Raw genomic sequence first — 15,705 nt, 5'->3', positions numbered from 1 at the left:
GCTATGTCCCAGGTAAGCAAAATGTTGTAGCTGACGCCCTGTCGAGACATATAGCATTCGTGAGTGTCGGCAATTCGTTCTCTGTTGAGGATCTCGAGAGAGCCCAACGACAGGACCCTGTGTGGTCTCCAGTCCTTCGTTTCCTTACCAAGGAGGACGTTGACTTACAGGTCAAGTCTCCCGTTCCACTGAAGGATTTAGTGGTCAACCAAGGAGTACTGTGCCGTGTTGCACAGCTGGTGGACCCCGGCAGAACCGTATACCAACTGGTGATACCAGAGTCCATGATACCAGCTACTCTTAGGTTGATCCACAATGTCCCAGGTGTAGCGCACCCCGGGAAGGACCGCAGTATCAAACAGGCACGAATGAAATATTTCTGGCCTAAGATGGCATCGGACATTGCCAAGCATGTACACCAGTGTGTTGTCTGCCTACAGCACAAGGGTACCATTACAGGTCCTAACCCCATTCTAAAGTATCCCATTACAAAGGAGCCCTGGGAGAGAACTTCTGTCGACCTGTTGACGAACTTCTCGACCTCGGAGAAGGGAAATAAGCACCTGCTTGTAATGGTAGATAACTTGACGCGGTACAGTGAATTAGTACCCATTCCTGATAAAACCGCTGAAACGGTCGCTAGTGCTTTCCGTGAGCATGTTGTTCTTCGTCATACTTGCCCACGTGTCCTTCTGTCAGACAATGGGTCTGAGTTTATAAATGGCATAATGCAGGATCTTTGCTCCAGATTCAACATTCATCAAGCGCCAGTAGCTCCACGCCACCCTGCGAGTAATGGTCTTGCTGAACGTACAAATCGCAAAGTCCTGGAGGTGCTCAGAGTAACCGTTAACCCAAGTTGTACTACATGGGATGAGGCTATCCCAGATGTTCAGTGTACATTAAATTCCTCCCTCAACAGCTCGATCGGTGAGACACCTCATTTTGCTTTGTATGGCTATGACAAGCGCTTACCATATGAAATTCTGTTTACTCCACCTAGACCTACTTACGATACTGATAACCCCAGTGTAGTAAAGATGAGGACAACGCAGCTTGTCTTCCAGCGGGTACGAGAGAACCTTATGAAAGCTACTGATAGGTTCACGTCAGAGCGCAATGCCCGCGCCAAGGAAAGCAAAGTGGAACCAGGTTGCAAAGTTATGTTGCTCAACCCAGTGCAGACCCCAGGTATGCACAAACTTATCCCAAAGTTTGTGGGTCCTTACCGTGTCCTACGACAGCTCCGTGGCAATAAGTTCGAGGTGAGGGAGATTGCTACGGGAGCTATCAAGGAAGCCCACCTTGATCACATGAAGTATGTGGACCATATGCAGGCCGAAGTAGAGCTGGAGGCGCGTGCGTTGCAACGCCACGATCAGACTAATGTTAGGGACAAACCGTCTACCCCTTCTCCCACTACTGCTGGTACGGAAGACGGCCCAGTAAGGCTCCATACTTATGGCCTGCGACCCAGGACAACAGTACATTTCTGTGACATTGACGTACCTACTGACTTGTCCGACTCCTACGCTAGTTATGCTAATTGTTTGCTTGCAGAAATGGGTATAAATGCACACACATTGTATAGCTAGGCGATAATAGAGTCAGGGTGGACAACATCATGTAATTATGTAAATACTTTTAGAAGGGTACCCAGAGTGTAATGAATTCCATGGATATAGTATTATTGTATGTATGTGCACCAGTGTTTTTTTTTAACTAAAGGAAAAAGCCTGTATTACGGTCAGGGCAGTGCTGCCCTCTGAGTTACATGTCACACCTTAGGAAATGCTACTGTCAGTCATTGTTTGCAGATGTGAGCGTGCAACAACGTTAGTAGACGAGTGGTCAACTGATGTTCAGCCCTGCGGACAACCTGTATATAGAAGATTTTAGTTCCAGTGCTGACGTCTCCCGGCTCTCTACTCGATGAAACAGCGCGGGCAAACCAGTTTTCTCTTCCCCTGGATGGGAGAGTTTTTTTTTTTTGCCTGTTGCATTTTTTTTGTCCATTTTTTATTTACCAGTGAGCGAAAGCCAGTCCCTCTCTGGGGTAGCTAGTGTAATTCCTTTATACCTATGGGCCCACCAGTATTGTCGCGTCGGGACGACGCGAGGTGCGTGGCCGAGCAAATGTAGACAGCCTGTACTGGCAGAGCACACAGCCTAGCCGTCTGCTCTGACTAGTTCATATTTCGCGGCATTCAGTGCTGCCCTCTGTAGGCCTACCTAGGTCGGTGGGACACACAGTCCACCCTCTCTCACTCCCGCTTCGACCGACTTGAGGTACACAGGTACTCCCCCTCCACGGACTGGCTTGCGGTCACTTCCTCACACTGCCCGTTGTGTACTCACTCCTACCCGATTAAAGCCAATCTAGTCCACGGCCGTATCATTGCTACCTACGCTACCTTCATCGGCACTAAACCGCTGTTCAACAGTAAGAACAGCAATAACATTGTGTGTCTCACTCAGAGTATATCTGAGGATGTTGTGTGTCTCACTCAGAGTATAACTGAGGTTGTTTTGTGTCTCACAGTGTATAACTAAGGAAGTTGTGCGCCTCACTCAGTGTATAACTGAGGATATTGTGTGTCTCACTCAGTGTATAACTGAGGATGTTGTATCTCAGTGTGTAACTGAGGATGTTGTGTGCCTCTTTCAGTGTATAACTGAGGATGTGTGTCTCAGTGTATAACTAATGTTTGTGTGTGTCTCACTTAGTGTGTAACTGAAAATGTTGTGTGTCTCACTCTTTGTGTAAGTAAGGAGGTTCTGTGTTTAAGATTATAACTGAAAATGCTATGTGTCTCAGAATATAACTGAGGATGTGTGTTTCACTCAGTTTATAGCTGAGGATGTTGTGTGTCTCACTCAGTTTATAACTGAGGATGTTGTGTGTCTCACTCAGAGTATATCTGAGGATGTTGTGTGTCTCACTCAGTGCATAAATGAGGATGTTGTGTGTCTCACTCAGAGTATAACTGAGGTTGTTTTGTGTCTCACAGTGTATAACTAAGGATGTTGTGCGCCTCACTCAGTGTATAAGTGAGGATATTGTGTGTCTTACTCTGTGTATAACTGAGGATGTTGTGTCTCAGTGTGTAACTGAGGATGTTGTGTGCCTCATTCAGTGTATAACTGAGGATGTGTGTCTCAGTGTATAACTGATGTTTGTGTGTGTCTCACTCAGTGTATAACTGAGAATGTTGTGTGTCTCAGAGTAAAACAGAGGATGTGTTTCTAACTCAGTGTATTTCTGAGGATGGTGTGTCTCACTCAGATGACAACTGAAAATGTTATTTGTCTCACAATATAACTCAGGATGTTGTGTGTCTCACTCAGTGCATAACTGAGGTTGTTGTGGGTTTCATACACTGTTTAACTGAGGACGTTGTGTGTTTCAGTGTATAACTGGAGGTGTGTGTCTCACTCAGGGTGTAACTGATGATGTTTTGCGTCTCACTCAGTGTATAACTGAGAATGGGTCTCAGTGTATAACTGAGAATATTGTGTGTCTCACTCATTGTATGACTTATGATGTCGTGTGTTTCACTCTGTGTATAAGTGAGTATGTTTTGTGTCTCACTCACTGAATAACTGAGGATGTTGTGTGTCTCACTCAGTGTATAACTAAGGATGTTCTGTGTCTCACTCAGTGTATAACTTAGGAAGTTGTGTGTCTCAGTGTATAACTTAGGAAGTTGTGTGTCTCAGTGTATATCTGAGGACGTGTCTCACTCAATGTTTAACTGAGGATGTTGTGTGTCTCAGTGTATATCTGAGGTTGTTGTGTGTCTCACTCAGTGTATAACTGAGGTTGCTGTGTCTCGCTCAGTGTATAACTGAGGATGTTTTGTATCTCACTCAGTGAATAACTCAGGATGTTCCGTGTTTTACTCAGTGTATAAATGAGGTTGCTGTGTATCTCAGGCAGTGTGTCACTGAGTATGTTTTGTTTCTCACTCAGTGTATAACTGAGGATGGGTGTCGCACTCAGTGTATAACTGAAAATGTTGTGTCTCAGAATATAACTTAGGTTGTTGTGTGCCTCGCTCAATTTATAACTGAGGATGCTGTGTATCTCACTCAGTGTATTACTGAGGTTGTTGCGAGTTTCACTCAAATTATAACTTAGAATCTTATGTGTCTCAGAATATAACTGAGGATGTTGTGTGTCTCATTCAGAGTATAACAGAGGATGTTGTGTGTCTCACTCACTGTATAAATAAGGATGTTGTGTGTCTCACTCAGTGTATAATTGAGGATTATTGAGTGTCTCAGTGTATAGCTGAGGATGTCGTGTGTCTCACTCAGTGTGTAACTGAGAATGTTGTGTGTCTCATTCAGAGTGTAACTGAGGATGGTGTGTCTCTCACTCAGTGTATAACAGAGGATGTTGTGTGTCTCACTCAGTGTATAACTGAGGATGTTGTGTGTCTCACTCAGTGTATAACTTAGTGTGTTGTGTGTCTCACTCAGTGTATAACTTAGGGTGTTGTGTGTCTCACTCAGTGTATAACTGAGGATGTTGAGTCACTCAGTGATTAAGTGAGGATGTTGTGTGAATCAGTCAGATTATAACTGAAGATTTTATGTGTCTCTGAATATAACTGAGAATATTGTGTCTCAATCAGAGTATAACTGATGATGTGGAGCAGATGGTTGAGGTATTGCAACAGGAGAAGATTGGAAGATTGGTGTTGGTACCAAGCTTGTTGAGATCCATCTTGTTACACTGTGCCTCTGCTGCAACACACTCTCCGAGCTTGCAACATCTCAGGTATGTTGCTCAACACTGCATCATTCATTTTGTTATGTTGCATTGTAAATATGATTTATTAATGGTGTTTTTATAGAGTAACTCTTAAAGTTGCTTGTGTTGAGTCTAGGAAAGTTGTGGCAAACAACACAACTAGAAACACTTGCAAAACTTGTTTAACAGACCTCCGTTTAATGGACCTCTGTTTAACAGACCTCCGTTTAATGGACCTCTGTTTAACAGACCTCCATTTAATGAATCTCTGTTTAACAGACCTCCGTTTAATGGACCTCTGTTTAACAGACCTCCATTTAATGGATCTCTGTTTAACTGACCTCTATTTAATGGACCTCTGTTTAACAGACCTCTATTTAATGGACCTCTGTTTATCAGACTTCCATTTAATGGACCTCTGTTTAAAGACCTCCATTTAATGGGCCTCTGTTTAACAGACCTTTATTTAATGGACCTTTGTTTAACACACCTCAATCTAATGAAGCTCTGTTTAACAGACCTCTTAATGGACTTCTGTTTAACAAACCTCCATTTAAAGGATCTCTGTTTAACAGATCTCCATTTAATGGACCTCTGTTTAACAGACCTCCATTTAATGAATCTCTGTTTAACAAACCTCTATTTAATGAACCTGTGTTTAACAGACCTCTATTTAATGGACCTGTGTTTAACACACCTCCATTTAATGGACCTCTGTTTAACAGACCTGTATTTAATGGACTTCTGTTTAACAGACCTCCATTTAATGGACCTCTGTTTAACAGACCTCTATGTAATGGACCTCTATTTAACAGACCTCTATTTAATGGCCCTCTGTTTAACACACCTCCATTTATCGGAGTTCGGAAATAAAGAATAAAATCCTCTGAGTCGGTAGATTTACAATGACAATGTCAGAATTGTTGATTGTTGTTACAATCACAACACAACAATCTCTTGTACAAGAATGGTATACAATACCGACAAGATGAGATTAAGATACATGTGCAACATCTGGGTATCTTTATTGTAGACGTTTCGCCATCCAGTGGCTTTATCAATTCAACTTTCAGGACATAACTTGAAGACAGGAGAACTATGTACAGAAGATGACCAACTCCAAGGTTGAGGGACTGATTACCTCATCTTCTGTACATAGTTCTACTGTCTTCAAGTTATGTCCTGGAATTTGTATTGATAAAGCCACTGGATGACGAAACGTCTACAATAAAGATACCCAGATGTTGCACATGTGTCTTAATCAAAACAATCTCTTCTTTAACCACGACAATAATCACTACTGGATTCCCCCTGCTCCCCCGTCCTTTAAATGGAGTGTTTACTGTACACCAGCCGATACAGTAGTGTACACAGTGTAGAGCTGATACAGTAGTGTACACAGTGTACAGCTGATACAGTAGTGTACACAGTGTAGAGCTGATACAGTAGTGTACACAGTGTACAGCTGATACAGTAGTGTACACAGTGTAGAGCTGATACAGTAGTGTACACAGTGTACAGGTAATACAGTAGTGTACACAGTGTACAGCTGATACAGTAGTGTACACAGTGTACAGCTGATACAGTAGTGTACACAGTGTACAGCTGATACAGTAGTGTACACAGTGTACAGCTGATACAGTAGTGTACACAGTGTACAGCTGATACAGTAGTGTACACAGTGTACAGCTGATACAGTAGTGTACACAGTGTAGAGCTGATACAGTAGTGTACACAGTGTACAGGTAATACAGTAGTGTACACAGTGTACAGCTGATACAGTAGTGTACACAGTGTACAGCTGATACAGTAGTGTACACAGTGTACAGCTGATACAGTAGTGTACACAGTGTACAGCTGATACAGTAGTGTACACAGTGTACAGCTGATACAGTAGTGTACACAGTGTACAGCTGATACAGTAGTGTACACAGTGTACAGCTACACCACAGTAAACATTGAAATTTAATATGCTAAAAGTAAAATTTATCGAGTGGATTTTGTCTCTTATTAAGGAAGTGCATTGTGTTGATGTTCATTATATGGAAGGTTTACTCTACTCTTGTTATAATTATGTAAACAAGACAGTGGTGGTTATGACATGTTGTTGTGAAGACCTTTCATCCACCAGTGATGATTCATCCACCAGTGATGTTTCATCCACCAGTGATGTTTCATCCACCAGTGATGTTTCATCCACCAGTGATGTTTCATCCACCAGTGATGTTTCATCCACCAGTGATGTTTCATCCACCAGTGATGTTTCATCCACCAGTGATGATTCATCCACCAGTGATGTTTCATCCACCAGTGATGTTTCATCCACCAGTGATGTTTCATCCACCAGTGATGTTTCATCCACCAGTGATGTTTCATCCACCAGTGATGTTTCATCCACCAGTGATGTTTCATCCACCAGTGATGTTTCATCCACCAGTGATGTTTCATCCACCAGTGATGTTTCATCCACCAGTGATGTTTCATCCACCAGTGATGTTTCATCCACCAGTGATGATTCATCCACCAGTGATGTTTCATCCACCAGTGATGTTTCATCCACCAGTGATGTTTCATCAACCAACGATGTTTCATTCACCAGTGATGTTTCATCCACCAGTGATGTTTCATCCACCAGTGATGTTTCATCCACCAGTGACGTTTCATTCACCAGTGACGTTTCACTCACCAGTGACGTTTCATCTACCAGTGACGTTTCATCCACCAGAGACGTTTAATTCACCAGTGACGTTTCATCCACCAGTGACGTTTCATCCACCAGTGACGTTTCATCCACCAGTGACGTTTCATCCACAAGTTATGTTTCATCCACCAGTGACGTTTCGTCCAGCAGTGACGTTTCATTCACCAGTAATGTTTCATTCACCAGTGACGTTTCATTCACCAGTGACGTTTCATCCACCAGTGACGTTTCATCCACCAGTGACGTTTCATCCACTAATGACGTTTCATCCACTAATGACGTTTCATCCACCAGTGATGTTTCATGCACCAGTGATGTTTCATCCACCAGCGACGTTTCATCCACCAGTGATGTTTCATCCACCAGTGATGTTTCATCCACCAGTCATGTTTCATCCACCAGTCATGTTTCATTCACCAGTGATGTTTCATCCACCAGTGATGTTTCATTCCACCAATGATGTTACATCAACCAACGATGTTTCATTCACCGGTGATGTTTCATCCACCAGTCATGTTTCATCCACCAGTCATGTTTCATTCACCAGTGATGTTTCATCCACCAGTGATGTTTCATTCCACCAATGATGTTACATCAACCAACGATGTTTCATTCACCGGTGATGTTTCATCCACCGGTGATGTTTCATCCACCAGTGATGTTTCATCCACCAGTGACGTTTCATTCACCAGTGACGTTTCATTCACCAGTGACGTTTCATCCACCAGTGACGTTTCATCCACCAGAGACGTTTCATTCACCAGTGACGTTTCATCCACCAGTGACGTTTCATCCACCGGTGACGTTTCATCCACCAGTGACGTTTCATCCACCAGTTATGTTTCATCCACCAGTGACGTTTCATCCACCAGTGACGTTTCATCCACCAGTGACGTTTCATCCACCAGTTATGTTTCATCCACCAGTGACGTTTCGTCCACCATGTCATGTAGGGGGGGCTATGGAACGTATCGGATATATTGGGGAATATGGGAGTAAGGGATTATGTAGGCAGGGGAGAGGCAGGCGAGGTGGTAGGAGTGAGATGATTAGCGGAGGTAGGTAGGTAATGACAGGTCAGTGGTGACCACCACGACACTCTCATTAACTCTACACTACTCACTAACATATGCCTCGCCCACTCTTCACTCATATATAAACATAATAAAATAAAAGAAATAGGAAAAGCAAATAACGGGGACAGTGAATATTACTATTCTACTCAAACACAGTTTATTAAGTCTTTGTACAATAATATAATTGGGAACAGGAGAACATTATTGTGGTTTAGATAAATGGGGTGGTACACATAAGCAGTGAGACAGGGAATACAATTAGCTTGGCGAAACAGAATATAACTTACAATATAGTTCAGAGGGCAGTTCATCACAGGAACTAAGCAACAGGTCCCAAGACCTACACAGCACGAATACTGCGCCAAGCCAGTACTCTGCCCAATGCCTCCAACAGTCTCCTCCAGAGACTTCAGCAGCCTTCTCCTGAGCCCTGCACCCCAGCAGCAGCTCCGCTCGACGTCTCTGCTCAGGAGCTCTGCACCCCAGCAGCAGCTCCGCTCGAATCTCCCTACTCAGCTCTTCCTTGGGCTTTTATGGTGGTCCAAGCACCCTCCACAACCACGTGTACGACCTGACGCCTAGGTCTGAGGCGTCAAGAACAAAAGACCTCAGACGTGGGCGTGGCTACAGACCTTTGCCAAGGCAAGGTGTGACCATATAATTGGTTAAATTAGGTCTCCCCAGAGACCTCACAAGCCCAGCTGGACTACATCACATCCCCCTTTCTCCCCCACTTTAAAATATCTGAGAACTAGGACAATTTGTCCTAGTTATTAGACTATTTTAATCCTAATCCCTTAAATCTATTACAATACAAAGACAAAATTATACATAATACAATTATATTTCCCTCAACCTCCTCAACTACCACAAGGCAGCATAATCAGTACACCTGGCAGTTGGCCAGCATAATAGTCGCTCTCTGGTGCAAAGCCTCCTTACCCGTCATTTCTCGTTAAACCTAAATATCGGGCTCCAGTGCCTTCCCTACTTCTACTAGAAATGCACTAGCCAATGCTAGTCACCCTCGCACGTTAACCATTGGGCCAAACCTCTCTAGGCTTCTATGGCGTGGAAAACTGCTCCAACGGGTTGCATTCTTTCAAGTAACTGCAACTGGACCACTTCACGACCACCAAGGTCGCATTTTCGGCACACTTCACATGCGCACTACAACATCTGAAAATCGAGACAGGGCAGGCATCGCAGCTAAGACCCTCCATTATCCTATGCCACTATTTGGATTCACTGGCCTCATAAAATAAGGCGGCCATAATCACTGGACCGTATTCAAGGTCACCTTATTTCACACAGGTAACACTAACACTTCTGGCAAGTCAAAGTAGGCTGGGGACATCTCACACTCTTAATTGTCTCTCATGGCTGGCAGGGCATCCCCGCATACCGGTCGTACAGGTCGACCAGCAAGGCAGGATACACCTCCAGACCGCCCTTGAAAGCAGGCTGGTCCCAACAGCTGGAGTCCATCTCCGCGGCTCACTTCCTTCCACATCTCCGAGGATGGCAACTCCTTCATAGTAGATTCTCCTGTCCTGGCACACCAGCCAGAATCCCTCACACACCACTGCAGCATCACCGCCATCTCCTCCTCTTGAGCTAGGCAGCATTGCAGCATCACAGCACGGCCATATCACAGCAGCACACAGCACAGCCACAGCATCGCAGCATGGTCCCAGCATCACAGCACGGCCGCAGCATCTCAACATCATCGCACGACCGCAACATCTCAACATCACAGCACGGCCGCATCACAGCAGCACACAGCACGGCCACAGCATCGCAGCACGGTCCCAGCATCACAGCACGGCCGCAGCATCTCAACATCATAGCAAGGCCGCAGCATAGTAGACAGCATCACAGCAGCCGACATCAGCAGTAGCAGGCAATGGTCAGTTGCTCGGGGTGAGGTGAGGTCACTTCAGGTCATCAACAGCAGGTGCGGTCACCCATCCCTGGCAACTGCGGGTAACTGGCGGTCCGTGGGTGATGGTCACAGAGGCTGGGTGACGCAGACAGACACCCACTACACTGGATGACAGACCAGGGCAGCAATGCATCTACTGGGACACATCAGCTGGGTGACTGGGCACATCAGGTGGACAGCAATCATAGGCAACTCTTCAATGTGTGACAGTTGTGGGTAAGTCTTCCAAGGCGGGCTGGGTGACTTCTCATTCCTCTGTAAATATTCAATTTCGGCCAGTAATTGCTTCCCCCAAAAGTCTCACCCAAATACTGATATTCTCCACCATTTACCTCAAACCAACAACCAACTCCACCAAATATAATATTACACCCAAACAATTACTCAGACCCACCGTCAAAAAAGGACAGTTAAGGTCACTAGGATTATAATATCACATTGATATTTACTTTAACTTTACACACACAAGAACAAAAAAAGTGGTAGCAAATGGTAGCATAACAAGTATAACCGAGCAGTCAAAAATAAGGCACATGGGACTGGTTCCTACTATAAAAATAATAAGAACCACCACCGCTTAGACACCATGTCATGTAGGGGGGTATATGGAACGTATCGGATATATTGGGGAATATGGGAGTAAGGGATTATGTAGGCAGGGGAGAGGCAGGCGAGGTGGTAGGAGTGAGATGATTAGCGGAGGTAGGTAGGTAATGACAGGTCAGTGGTGACCACCACGACACTCTCATTAACTCTACACTACTCACTAACATATGCCTCGCCCACTCTTCACTCATATATAAACATAATAAAATAAAAGAAATAGGAAAAGCAAATAACGGGGACAGTGAATATTACTATTCTACTCAAACACAGTTTATTATTAAGTCTTTGTACAATAATATATTTGGGAACAGGAGAACATTATTGTGGTTTAGATAAATGGGGTGGTACACATAAGCAGTGAGACAGGGAATACAATTAGCTTGGCGAAACAGAATATAACTTACAATATAGTTCAGAGGGCAGTTCATCACAGGAACTAAGCCACAGGTCCCAAGACCTACACAGCACAAGTACTGCGCCAAGCCAGTACTCTGCCCAATGCCTCCAACAGTCTCCTCCAGAGACTTCAGCAGCCTTCTCCCGAGCCCTGCACCCCAGCAGCAGCTCCGATCGAAGTCTCTGCTCAGGAGCTCTGCACCCCAGCAGCAGCTCCGCTCGAATCTCCCTACTCAGCTCTTCCTTGGGCTTTTATGGTGGTCCAAGCACCCTCCACAACCACGTGTACGACCTGACGCCTAGGTCTGAGGCGTCAAGAACAAAAGACCTCAGACGTGGGCGTGGCTACAGACGTTTGCCAAGGCAAGGTGTGACCATATAATTGGTTAAATTAGGTCTCCCCAGAGACCTCACAAGCCCAGCTGGACTACATCACAACCAGTGATGTTTCATTCACCAGTAACGTTTCATTCACCAGTGACGTTTCATTCACCAGTGACGTTTCATCCACCAGTGACGTTTCATCCACCAGTGACGTTTCATCCACCAATGACGTTTCATCCACCAGTGATGTTTCATCCACCAGTGATGTTTCATCCACCAGTGATGTTTCATCCACCAGTGATGTTTCATCCAACAATGACTTCATTAATACACACAAAGAAGAAAACGTGAGTGTTTATATTAATGGTGGTCATGAGGTGAGTGGTGGTGGTCATGAGGTGAGTGGTGGTGGTCATGAGGTGAGTGGTGGTGATCATGAGGTGAGTGGTGTCATGAGGTGAGTGGTGGTGGTCTTGATGTGAGTGGTGGTGGAGGTCATGAGGTGACTGGTGGTCATGAGGTGAGTGGTGGTGGTCATGAGGTGAGTGGTGGTGGTCATGAGGCGAGTGGTGGTGGTCATGAGGTGAGTGGTGGTGGTCATGAGGTGAGTGGTGGTGGTCATGAGGTGAGTGGTGTCATGAGGTGAGTGGTGGTGGTCATGAGGTGAGTGGTGGTGGTCATGAGGTGAGTGGTGGTGGTCTTGAGGTGAGTGGTGGTGGTCATGAGGTGAGTGGTGGTGGTCATGAGGTGAGTGGTGGTGGTCATGAGGTGAGTGGTGGTGGTCATGAGGTGAGTGGTCATGAGGTGAGTGGCGTAATGAGGTGAGTGGTGTCATGAGGTGAGTGGTGGTCATGAGGTGAGTGGTGTCATGAGGTGAGTGGTGTCATGAGGTGAGTGGTGGTGGTCATGAGGTTAGTGATGGTGGCCATGAGGTGAGTGGTGGTGGTCATGAGGTGAGTGGTGGTGGTCATGAGGTGAGTGGTCATGAGGTGAGTGGTGTCATGAGGTGAGTGGTGATCATGTGAGTGGCGGTCATGAGGTGAGTGGTGGTGGCCATGAGGTGAGTGGTGTCATGAGGTGAGTGGTGGTGGTCATGAGGTGAGTGGTGTCATGAGGTGAGTGGTGGTGGTCATGAGGTGAGTGGTGGTGGTCATAAGGTGAGTGGTGATCATGATGTGAGTGGTGTCATGAGGTGAGTGGTGGTGGTCATGAGGTGAGTGGTGGTCATGAGGTGAGTGGCAGTCATGAGGTGAGTGGTGGTGGTCATGAGGTGAGTGGTGTCATGAGGTGAGTGGTGTCATGAGGTGAATGGTGATCATGAGGAGAGTGGCGGTCATGAGGTGATTGGTGTCATGAGGTGAATGGTGGTGGTCATGAGGTGAGTGGTGGTGGTCATGAGGTGAGTGGTGTCATGAGGTGAGTGGTAGTGGTCATGAGGTGAGTGATCATGAGGTGAGTGGCGGTCATGAGGTGAGTGGTGGTGGTCATGAGGAGTGGTGTCATGAGGTGAGTGGTGGGTGTCATGAGGTGAGTGGTGGTGGTCATGAGGTGAGTGGTGGTTGTCATAAGGTGAGTGGTGATCATGATGTGAGTGGTGTCATGAGGTGAGTGGTGGTGGTCATGAGGTGAGTGGTGGTGGTCATGAGGTGAGTGGTGGTCATGAGGTGAGTGGCGGTCAGGAGGTGAGTGGTGGTGGTCATGAGGTGAGTGGTGGTCATGAGGTGAGTGGTGGTCATGAGGTGAGTGGTGATCATGAGGTGAGTGGTGATCATGAGGTGAGTGGTGGTGGTGGTCATGAGGTGACTTATCGTGGCCATGCGGTGAGTGGTGGTGGTCATGAGGTGGGTTGTGGTGATCATGAGGTAAGTGGTGGTGGTGGTCATGAGGTGGGTAGTGGTGGTCATGAGGTGGGTGGTGGTGGTCATGAGGTGAGTTGTGGTGATCATGAGGTAAGTTGTGGTGGTGGTCATGAGGTGGGTAGTGGTGGTCATGAGGTGGGTGGTGGTGGTCATGAGGTGAGTTGTGGTGATCACGAGGTAAGTGGTGGTGGTTATCATGAGGTGAGTGGTGGTGGTCATGAGGTTAGTGGTTGTGGTCATGAGGTGAGTGGTGGTCATGAGGTGAGTGGTAGTGGTCATGAGGTGAGTGGTGGCCATGAGGTGAATGGTGGTGGTCATGAGGTGAGTGGTGGTGGTCATGAGGTGAGTGGTGGTGGTCATGAGGTGAGTGGTGGTGGTGGTCATGAGGTGGGTGGTGGTGGTGGTCATGAGGTGAGTGCTGGTGGTGGTCATGAGGTGAGTGGTGGTGGTGGTCATGAGGTGAGTGGTGGTGGTGGTCATGAGGTGAGTGGTGGTGGTCATGAGGTGAGTGGTGGTGGTGGTCATGAGGTGAGTGGTGGTGGTGGTCATGAGGTGAGTGGTGGTGGTGGTCATGAGGTGAGTGGTGGTGGTGGTCATGAGGTGAGTGGTGGTGGCGGTCATGAGGTGAGTGGTGGTGGTGGTCATGAGGTGAGTGGTGGTGGTGGTCATGAGGTGAGTGGTGGTGGTGGTCATGAGGTGAGTGGTGGTGGTGGTAATGAGGTGAGTGGTTGTGGTGGCCATGAGGTGAGTGGTGGTGGTGGTCATGAGGTGAGTGGTGGTGGTGGTCATGAGGTGAGTGGTGGTGGTGGTCATGAGGTGAGTGGTGGTGGTGGTCATGAGGTGAGTGGTTGTGGTCATGAGGTGAGTGGTTGTGGTTATGAGGTGAGTGGTGGTGGTTATCATGAGGTGAGTGGTGGTGGTCATGAGGTTAGTGGTTGTGGTCATGAGGTGAGTGGTGGTCATGAGGTGAGTGGTGGCCATGAGGTGAATGGTGGTTGTCATGAGGTGAATGGTGGTGGTCATGAGGTGAATGGTGGTGGTCATGAGGTGAGTGGTGGTGGTCATGAGGTGAGTGATGTTGGTGGTCATGAGGTGAGTGGTGGTGGTGGTCATGAGGTGAGTGGTGGTGGTGGTCATGAGGTGAGTGGTGGTGGTTGTCATGAGGTGAATGGTGGTGGTGGTCATGAGGTGAGTGGTGGTGGTGGTCATGAGGTGAGTGGTGGTGGTGGTCATGAGGTGAGTGGTGGTGGTGGTCATGAAGGCACATTGTTCAAGTCATCAACTGATCAAGGGTCTGCTGGACCAGACGTCCTCACAATAAGCTGCCATATCCGTCACTCTGCGTTTTGTTTAGTTTCTGTTGCTATATGCTTCCATATTGTATTGTCATTTTATGTTACTTGTCTATGTTTCTTGTTAACTTTGTGTTGCACAGGTTGTGGGTGTGTTCCGGTGAAGTGTTTCCCAGAGACTTGCTACACTCCTTCTTCAACACCTTCACACATGGCCAGGTGAGAACTACACTTTACTTATGATTTTCAACTTCTATAGTGAACTGCGCCACATGTGTCATATCTTTTATATAATTATTACGAACACAGGTATAGTATGGCCTGCGACCTGGTCGTAATAGGGTTCAAAGTGGAGCAAACTCAGCAATAATTTATGACATATTTCCTTCGCCAGATATAATTTGCCTGATATATACAAGTATGTGAACTTATGTACACTATGTACAGAGGCTGAGTAGTAAGTGTACCACATGGTGACAAAAAGATGGCATAGGAGCCAGAGAGAGAGTGCACCGTGCTCAACCAGCAACTAGGCAAGTCTGTCAATGCTTACCACAAGTGAACCACGCTGTTTCAGCTTTGGTGGGCTTGCCTGTGATTGACCAATGAACTAGGGTACTGATTTAACGACGGGTACCCTATTGATCATTAAAGCCTTAGCACCTGGTACATTGGTTGGGAGGCAGCCTATATGAGAGTGTAACATATGCCGAATAAATTGTAACATACTCTTAGAATGCCACAACT

General features: G+C 46.4%; 1 protein-coding gene across 6 annotated transcripts in view; it reads left to right on the top strand.

Annotated features, from left to right (window-relative positions):
• The window catches only part of LOC128690171 (beta-alanyl-bioamine nonribosomal peptide synthetase ebony), a 414,773-nt gene that overhangs the window by 277,534 nt on the left and 121,534 nt on the right, over nucleotides 1-15,705 (top strand). For all 6 annotated transcript variants that reach the window (XR_011392677.1, XR_011392675.1, XR_011392676.1 and 3 more), the window contains exons 7-8: nucleotides 4,641-4,786; nucleotides 15,102-15,177. Coding sequence is in view for 3 of the 6 variants with exons in the window: in XM_070090435.1 (XP_069946536.1) it covers nucleotides 4,641-4,786; nucleotides 15,102-15,177 (222 nt within the window). In the remaining 3 variants the exon portion in view is untranslated. The remainder of the gene's footprint in view (nucleotides 1-4,640; nucleotides 4,787-15,101; nucleotides 15,178-15,705) is intronic.

The sequence above is a fragment of the Cherax quadricarinatus genome, chromosome 32, assembly GCF_038502225.1.
Source record: "Cherax quadricarinatus isolate ZL_2023a chromosome 32, ASM3850222v1, whole genome shotgun sequence".
Taxonomy (NCBI): domain Eukaryota; kingdom Metazoa; phylum Arthropoda; class Malacostraca; order Decapoda; family Parastacidae; genus Cherax; species Cherax quadricarinatus.
This window is presented reverse-complemented; position numbering and strand designations above follow the sequence as displayed.